Here is a 7592-nt window from a genome sequence, read left to right as displayed (position 1 = left end):
TCCACCACAACGGCACAACGAAATTAACGGCTTCTCTCTCTCTCTCTCAAGACTGTAAGTAGTGATTTTTACCAAAAGCAATATAATGATCCCACTTTTTTCATCTTTTTCCCTTGAAACGGAACGAGTGTAATAAGTACTCTTTTAATATTTGTTTTCAATTTTTTGGGAGGTTTTTCAAATCTTAAAAAGAAACTGGTCCTTTATCAATGGCAGATTTCGAATGGAATGACCCACTTCTTATAACTGATGTTTCTTCCCTTCAACATCAAGATCGAAGTCAACTTCATAGTCAAACTCATTGTGAGTTATCCACAGCTCATTTTAGTTCATAGAAATGCCAATTTTTCAAATTTCTATCAATCCGTAAACGGCCTTTCTGTTTCTCCTAATTTCAGGCGAATTGCCGAATTTCTGCAGTTTGGAGAGTTCAATAATGGAGGCCGGAGATGAATCTAGCCCGGCCAAGTTTAACGGTAATGTGCTCGAATTCATTCGTTTTAGTATCGCATATGGCATTTGTTATTGAATTTCTCCGAGTTTCAATTATTTCTTTTTATGTGGGTTATTTCTTGTTTGAATTTCAAGAATGTCTGATCTTGAATGAAAAGAATCTGCTGATTTAGCATTTGGATTTTCGATTAATTACACATGCTTGTACTATTTTTAGGCCATGTAGCATTGGGCTTTTCGTTGGCGTCGCCTGATTTAGTATGCGTTGGATCACCTGATTTTACTAACCAAAGATATGAGGAATCGCCTGAATGTTTGTTGGGTGAAAGAGTTGATGTCTCTTTAGAAAATGGAATTGAGGGTTCTGAGATGAGGACCTCCTTTGAGGCCCCAGCTGCAAAGATGGAAGATTTGCTTGCTGAAGCTTCTTTTGAGCTTGCTACAATGCCATTAGTTGAAGGGGATTTGATGAAACCATCCACTTCTTCACTCGGCATTAATGTGGGATCTACGAGGAGTGTTGAGTTTGAAGGTGGGCTGCACTTCTCTGAGGATAGTACTTTCAATGGAGGCTATGCTGTAAGCACTGAAGATCCCGTACTTGGGGATGTCGAAGGCCTTAGTCTTTATCAGACTGCACGCTGTGGGGAGTTCTCTTATCATTTTCAGAACTTAGAGGCTGGAAATTACGTGGTTGATCTTCATTTTGCGGAGATAGTGTTTACTGCTGGCCCCTCAGGGACGAGGGTCTTTGATGTATTCTTACAAGGGAAGAAGGTAATAAGTTCATAGATCAACTTTCTTTCTTTGTTTGGAAGATGTGGTGCATTTTATGAGCATATATGCCTAATTGTGTTTCAAATTTGCAGGTTGTTTCGTGTTTGGATATCTATGAAAAGGTTGGTTCACATGTGCCCCTGGTGATATCTGATCTTCAAGCTTATATTGATGGTGGTGATGGATTATCCATTAGATTTGAAGGAGTAATTGGAGTCCCGATAGTCAGCGGCATTTTTATTAGGAAACATTCTTGTAAGTTAAGCAGCTTTGCATTTCACTGCTCTGGATGTTTTCTCATTAATGATGTATACATTTCTTCTATGATTTCAGGTCTTGGTGAGGTTGAACTATCTGGAGAACTCGAATTTCAGTATTTGCCTTCTAGTGAATCGCTCAATGTATCTTCTTAATTTCCTAAATCTAGTTAACTATTCATAAATTGAGCTTGGATTCAACTAACCATTGTTAATGCTGGGTAGGAGAAAGAGAATTGCTCCTCTGAGGGAGAAATTGTTAGGCTTCGAATGGAATATGAATTACAGAAGAAGGAGCTCTCAGACACCAAGAAGGTTTTGGAGGAACTGAAGACGGAATGCAATCTCAAGAGTAGAGAATGCCAAGAAGCTTGTAAATCTTTGAAAGAACTTCAAAATGAGCTTATGCGAAAATCAATGCATGTTGGATCATTGGGTGAGTGAGGACATTCATATTTGTATTTAGTATAGCGGTAGGTGCTCAAATTTACATGCATCAATTATTGCACTTTTTGCTGATTTTTCATTCTGTAGCTTTTGCAATTGAGGGCCAAGTCAAAGAAAAAGGCAAATGGTTTTCATCACTACGAGATTTGACAAGAAAATTGAAGGTAAGTTTAATTTCTTTCCAGTTTAACTGGCACAATGTTCTTTTATTGATTTTGGGTTTGTTCATGACAGATTCTGAAGATGGAGCATATCGCGCTTTCAGAAGAAGCCTGTCTCTTCAAGCAGTATGTTGTGGAGATGGAGGGTGTCAAATCCACACTGCAATTTACAAGTACTATTATTATACACTTTTTCAACTATCAATCTTTATATCTTATGCTTCAATTTGATATATATGTATGTATAATGATTGACAGTGAATAAGCACGTGCAACTACACGAAGATATCAAAACTAAGTTCCTCCAAGAAGTCAAGGAAAAGAAAGAACTATACAACAAAGTTCTGGAACTGAAAGGCAAGGGATTGAATTATTCATGATTTTTCTAAATTAAAAGAAGCCCTGTATTGACAGGTGAAGAAACTTGATAAATAACTTTCCACAGGAAACATTAGAGTATTTTGCCGCTGTCGACCCATGAATTCCTACGAGATTGATGGAGGAGCTTCAGTGGCAATCGACTTTGAGGCTGCAAGGGATGGGGAGATAACTGTTAAGTCAAACGGGGTATCTAAAAAGACCTTTAAGTTTGATGCTGTCTTCAGTCCGGAAGCTGACCAAAGTAATTGCTCTGAGAACCATGTGTTTCCGTTAATAACAGCATAAATGTGCTCTCACATTACTTTTCTTTTCACTACTGAGTGCAGCTCATGTTTTTGCGGAAACAGCCCCACTAGCAACTTCAGTTCTTGATGGATATAACGTCTGTATATTTGCTTATGGACAAACCGGAACTGGGAAGACTTTTACTATGGAGGGAACAAATGAAGCCCGTGGAGTTAACTTCAGAACACTTGAGGAGCTATTTCACATCATGGAGGAACGAAAGAGCACATTCCGATATGAAGTAACAGTGAGTGTATTGGAGGTTTATAATGAGCAGATAAGGGATTTACTAGTTTCGGATTCACAGCCCTCTGCGAGTTCAAAGAGGTAGATCTTCTGTAGATCCTTGGACATTATGCATTACTCCATTTATTTCTTGCAACACATACTGTGTGATATGCTTTGTTATGAACCATAATTGTCAAATGAAACCTTGCTTGTCTTATCTCTTCTGTTTTATCTATTGCTTGAGAACTAATATCTTCATTGTCACAGTAGCATAAAATATGTTCCATCTTGCCATCAGTAATCATACAATAGGACATAACACATTTTAGTAGAAAATTCTCTTACATGCTAACGACATATTTATTATTTATTTCTATTTTCTGTTGTGAATATTCTATTTTAAATGAGCAGGACTTTCTTTCTTGACATCCATCTTTAATTTATGTATCTTTTTTTTTTTAAAGATGATGTAGGTGCTGAAGTTTTGTATAGTTGTTAGCCAAAAATTAGAAGTATAATTATACGTTATGTTGTGCTGGTGAACCCATCCTCAAATACTAATTGATCTGTCTATAATTGGCATAAATACAGGCTTGAGATCAAACAAGTAGGCGAGGGAGGACATCATGTTCCAGGAATAGTTGAAGCTCGAGTGAAAAATGTGAGTGAGGTCTGGGAAGTCCTTAAGACTGGCAGTAATGGAAGGGCAGTTGGATCAACTAATGCCAATGAGCACAGCAGCCGGTCACACTGGTGCGTATATTTCTGAACCTTACTCCATTGTATTACTTTATCACTATCAAGAGGTACATCAATGCTGAAAATGATGTATTTCTTTGGTACAGCATGCACTGCGTAATGGTGAAGGGAGAGAATGTACTTAATGGAGAATGCACAAGAAGCAAGCTTTGGCTAGTGGACCTAGCAGGGAGTGAGAGAATAGCCAAGACAGAAGTGCAGGGAGAAAGATTGAAAGAAACTCAAAATATTAACAGATCACTTTCTGCACTTGGAGACGTGATATCTTCTCTTGCAACCAGAAGTCCGCACATCCCATTTAGGTATAGAAAGTGTAGTGACTTTGTCCTTGCATCGTAAGAATTTATTCGCCATTTTATTTACTATGTCTTTTGCTTCCAATTTGGTGCAGGAATTCCAAACTCACCCACTTGCTCCAAGACTCTTTAGGTATCTACTTGCATGAAGAGAAATTCAATGTCCTTATTCGCATAATAACTAATTGTATGCGTACTATAATTTCTAACTATTATTGCAGGAGGAGATTCCAAAACATTGATGTTTGTGCAGATCAGTCCCAACGAAAATGATCTGACTGAGACCCTCTGCTCTCTTAATTTTGCCAGCAGAGTTCGTGGAATTGAGTTAGGTCCTGCAAAGAAGCAAATGGACAAGACTGAACTATTCAAATACAAACAAATGGTAATAGTAGCAACTGCAATATGCAATTCACTTTTTGTTTGCATAGTTCATGTTTATTTTCTTCTTTTTCTTTTTTTGCTTCTCATTTTTTATATCATCTCAAGGTTTGTTTATACATTACAAGTTTTTTGCTTGAAGGCTGAGAAACTCAAACAAGACATGAAGACAAAGGATTTTCAAGTTAGAAAATTGGAGGACACGAACTATGGTCTTGAGGTAAAGATAAAAGAGAGAGATATGAAAACCCGAAACCTTCAAGAAAAGGTATGTTCTGATTCTTGAAACACCCAGGAGAAATATTCATATGAGCTATCACACATATTTCAAAATAGTAACTGAACAATAATCAGATCAAAGAATTGGAATCACAACTGATGGTGGAGAGAAAGCTAGCAAGGCAGCATGTGGACTCCAAAATAGCAGAGCAGATGCAGCAGCAGCGACAAGAAATTAAACAACAAGAGGAACATCGATCTGAACTAGGGAAAGTGCCTCTTACAACTACTACGCAGGGAGCCAAATCTCAAGTGGAAAGCAAAGACCAAACAAATGTTTCTCTGTCTGCTGAAGATGATGACTTCTCATTCTGTCCAATTCCCATGGATGGACTTGCCAGGAACGACATAATGGATAAAGAAAACAACCCTGAGATGGCTCAACAACTACGGCCTCCAAAGCAGACAGGCAGAGCGTCTGCCTGTCCAACTGTTCAAAAGATTTATGCCACACCAAGTCTACGACGACACTCTCTTATTCCTCAGCCAACTTTACCAGGAACACCTTATAAGCTACCTACCTCTTTCCTGCCACTGACTCCGGTTCAGGCCAATAAGGCTGAGTATGGAGTTGAAGTCGCGGGCTTGCCGGAACAGATACCTTGTGATAGTCCAAAAGATCAAAGAAATAGAAGCAAGAAACTGAGTAGTGCACTGAGAAGAAGCCTTCATAAGAAAATTAACACGAAGGGTTCAATGCAGCCACCCCTTCGTAGAGTTGGTGTTAATGTTGGTATGGAGAAGGTGAGAGTCTCGATTGGGGGCCGAGGGAAAATGGGCCAAAGAGTGCTTCTTGGTAATGCTAGAAGAGCAGTAAAGGATGTTCAGCAGAAGCAAAGCCACAGAGAGAAAGAAAGAGGATGGAATATTGGAACAACCTCAGCTAGGACTCTTCTATAGTGGTTTGAGCTCTTCATATTTCATGTATTTATCAAGTTAATTTGTCCATGGATAGTTGGGATTCTCATAATTTTTCTTTTGTTAGATTTTTTTTATTGGTGGGAGGGTGTGATTGATGATGCTTATCATCTCTTAGGAATGTTTATTTGTTTGATTAGAATAGATTTGATTTGCTGGTGTACATAAACAAACAAACCGGATTTGAATCTTGAATTTTTTTATCAATCATTTTAGCATTGTATCTTTAATGCCTCTTGCTGTTATCGTGCAGATTAGTGAATTCTTATTAATCTCGAATGATATGCTTGCAAAAAAATAAGAAAGAACCAATGCTGTATTTTGGCCTTGATTGTATATATTTTACTAGTTCAGTCATATATTTCATCAAATGTATATTCATGACATCATGTTTATTCTCTTCGACTTGTCTTCTTATTCTCCTATCCATAGTATTTCTGCTAATTTTTGTAGTGGCGGGGTTAGAGCATCCGCATTGGGGGTTCCTTGATAGCCTACTTGATAGCCTATTTGATAGTGTTTGTGTTATTGAGTAGGTAGTGTTGCATTGGGGTTCCTTGATAGCCTACTTGATAATATTAGTTTTGATTTTATGTTTTTCATTTAAATAAAATTGCATAATTTAAATTGCATATTTAAATACTGGATTAAACATAAAATTTAAAATTACTTAAAACATAAAAAAAATACAGAAAAATTTAAAAACACCTAAAAAAAATACATAAAAATTACACCAAATTCAAATTCTGCAAAAAGCCTCAATCTTCATCGCACATTCAGATCAAGAGAAAATCCCCAAAATTCAACCCTAAAATCCCCAAAATTCAACCCCAAAATCCCCACCGCCCCTTTCCAGCCCCCCGGATCCTCCAACCTCGGCATCCCCTTCCTCTCCTTCGACGTCAACTCCGCCGCCGCCTCCACCTCCTTCTCCGCCGCGCCGCACTTCCCCTCCTCCTCCGCCGCCTTCGACGACGAGCCGCCGCTCCTCGAGGAGCTCGGCATCAACACCAAGCAGATCTACCAGAAGACCATCTCCATCCTCAACCCCTTTTCGAATTTTTCCTTTTTTTTTTAAATTGGGCGCGTGCATTGCACGCGCCATCTCCTCCGCCCTTCGAGCATACTCGATAACTCGAGGAGTCCTCGAGGAGCTCCACGCCGCATCGCCCTCCTCGACGCCCTCCCTCTCCTCGAGGAGCTCCTCGAGTACCCGCGATGCGGGTGCTCTTACAACCATTTTTCATAGAATGTTCAAAAGTCATTTTATCGGTGAATTGAAAAGGCAAATGCGATCATATTTCAATAAAACATTACCTTGTTAATTACTTATTGGGTTTAGCCCATTTGGGGATAAGGTTGAGTTTGAGTTGTTTGGATTCCATACTCGACGGGATGAGCCGCGGTCATGTACCTTAAAAGTGTGCCATATTCTCCTCTCGCAGATCATTGTAATTATTTGTACAATAGTTACAATATACTGCGCGTGAACCTTTCCAGAGCATTTGGACCATCATTTGGATCTCTTTCTTTATGAACTTTCCTGAAATGTTTAATGAAGATGTTAGAAGTAAGTGATATAGCCTTGCCCTCACCTCTAGTGGAGGGGGGAGGGGGATTTCGCCTCCATATTATGTCGTGCTTGATCGGCTCCATCGTTTCAACAGCCTCACAGCGTGATAGGCGTGTGGCTGAAACTTTCCTCCTTGAGGATGATGATGGAACATTCCGAGGAAAAGTGGGAGCAGGAGTGCTAACAAATAAACAAGTAGAGAGTATGAAAATAGAGAATTAGAGAGTAACAATAGAGCAATAAAGTAAGTAAGAGCGTGTGTAGTGCTAGTGTAATTTAAATATATACCGTATAGTATGATAGTAATAGATAATTAGTAGATAATACTTAGTAGTATATATAATGTAAAACAATAGAGTAACATATGGTAATAATGTAAGAACAATAAAGTAAAGCA

At 38.7% G+C, this 7592-nt stretch overlaps 1 protein-coding gene across 2 annotated transcripts; it reads left to right on the top strand.

Annotated features, from left to right (window-relative positions):
- Nucleotides 1-5849, top strand: LOC131026460 (kinesin-like protein KIN-14Q). Of its 2 annotated transcripts, XM_057956334.1 has the most exons (18): nucleotides 1-54; nucleotides 217-303; nucleotides 399-476; nucleotides 671-1230; nucleotides 1323-1485; nucleotides 1564-1631; nucleotides 1713-1923; nucleotides 2022-2098; nucleotides 2169-2268; nucleotides 2354-2452; nucleotides 2541-2717; nucleotides 2803-3088; nucleotides 3581-3742; nucleotides 3835-4050; nucleotides 4140-4177; nucleotides 4266-4429; nucleotides 4568-4693; nucleotides 4780-5849. In XM_057956334.1, exons 3-18 carry the CDS (start codon nucleotides 437-439, stop codon nucleotides 5602-5604), a joined length of 3312 nt encoding a protein of 1103 aa, XP_057812317.1. In that variant the 5' UTR covers nucleotides 1-54; nucleotides 217-303; nucleotides 399-436; the 3' UTR covers nucleotides 5605-5849. The 2 variants fall into 2 exon arrangements, with proteins under 2 accessions (XP_057812317.1, XP_057812316.1); XM_057956333.1 differs by lacking the exon at nucleotides 1-54 and having other exon boundaries at nucleotides 79-303.
- The last annotated feature ends 1743 nt before the right edge of the window (nucleotides 5850-7592 follow it).

This window comes from Salvia miltiorrhiza, chromosome 5 (genome assembly GCF_028751815.1).
Source record: "Salvia miltiorrhiza cultivar Shanhuang (shh) chromosome 5, IMPLAD_Smil_shh, whole genome shotgun sequence".
NCBI classification, from domain to species: Eukaryota; Viridiplantae; Streptophyta; class Magnoliopsida; order Lamiales; family Lamiaceae; genus Salvia; species Salvia miltiorrhiza.
Note: the sequence above shows the minus strand (reverse complement) of the source record. Positions and strands in the feature narration are given on the sequence as shown.